At 32.1% G+C, this 1,279-nt stretch overlaps 1 protein-coding gene across 1 annotated transcript in view; it reads right to left on the reverse strand.

Moving 5' to 3' along the window:
* AGGF1 (angiogenic factor with G-patch and FHA domains 1) overlaps positions 1-1,279 on the reverse strand; it is a 30,065-nt gene that overhangs the window by 2,218 nt on the left and 26,568 nt on the right. The window contains 1 exon segment of the mRNA XM_011375127.2: positions 650-749. Within this exon segment, the coding sequence (XP_011373429.1) occupies positions 650-749 (100 nt within the window).

A 1,279-nucleotide genomic window follows, 5' to 3' on the forward strand; every position in this document is an offset into this window, starting at 1 on the left:
CAGAGCACATATTCTAATCTAGGTCTGACTATAAAACTAATGTTCTTCCCATTGTATCTCTATGAAATGAAAAAATTTACATTAAACTCACAGTGATCCATTTATTATTTCTTTAGGTACCAAGTAATTATCAAGAGAGTTCTTTAGTCATTTTACTTTGTAAGGTTTTTGCAAAAGATAATCCAAACTCTGATGAACCATGGGACTGCAGAATTAAATCACTGTAGTTTTTCAAACATTATTCTCTCCATTGCTTGTTATATGCTCTAACTCTTGAACCCAAAACAGATTTTCCAGCTAATTTAGAATCTTCCTATTTATAAAGTGACACTGTAACTGGTCCTGCAATTCTTAGTACCAGGAAAAGTAAGGAAGTAATTAAATGCAACTAAAAGACACAGAAAAACCTTTGGCTCAGGAAATAACATTTACTATTCTAGCTTCACTGAGGAAAAAAACTTCAAGAGGCTTCTGAAAAACATTAAAAACAAAATAAAAACAATACACATATGTATATTTGGTGACCATGAATGGCCACAAACGCAGTAATAATGTCTCCTAGCACTTAAGGCAATACCTGGCACATATGAGATATACAGTAAATATGTCTGCTGTAAGAATAAAGAATGAAAGAACACACAAGTCTTACCGGAGTTTTCATTCCTCCACCATCTTTCCCTAGGCCTTCTCCTTTCTTCCAACCCATTTTCTCCAACATCTTCCGACCTTTGTTGCTATCAGTAATTTCGCTTTAAAGAAAATTAAGATGACAGTTGATTTCTACAAGACCATTTAGGTCACATTTATAATATACTCATGAATTTAAAATAATGGGTAAAATTACTTTAGAAAACTGGCATTATCTAACAAAGTTGAAGATACGTAAATTCCAATCTTATATATACCATTTAACAGAAAAGCAGGTGCATGGTACACCAAGACATTAAAGAAATAACCCAGATGTCCAAGATCAAAAATTGTGGCATATTCACACAAGAGAATATTATACAGCAATGCAAATAAAATGTACCTAACAAAATAATGTTGTGGAAAAAATACAGACACAAAATACTGAATTATTCAATTTAAAATTCAAAAATAAGTGAAATTAATCTGTTGCTACTGGAAATCTGCAGAGTGATTACCTTTGGAGAAGAGAGAACAATAGTGATTAAGAGGGGGCATAAGGAGGGTAGGTTTCTGGGGTTACTGAAAATTTTCTATTTCTTGACCAAGAAACGTTTACTTTACAATGTGTTAATTGTATATCATTAATATT

Source organism: Pteropus vampyrus, unplaced genomic scaffold (genome assembly GCF_000151845.1).
Source record: "Pteropus vampyrus isolate Shadow unplaced genomic scaffold, Pvam_2.0 Scaffold262, whole genome shotgun sequence".
NCBI lineage: Eukaryota > Metazoa > Chordata > Mammalia > Chiroptera > Pteropodidae > Pteropus > Pteropus vampyrus.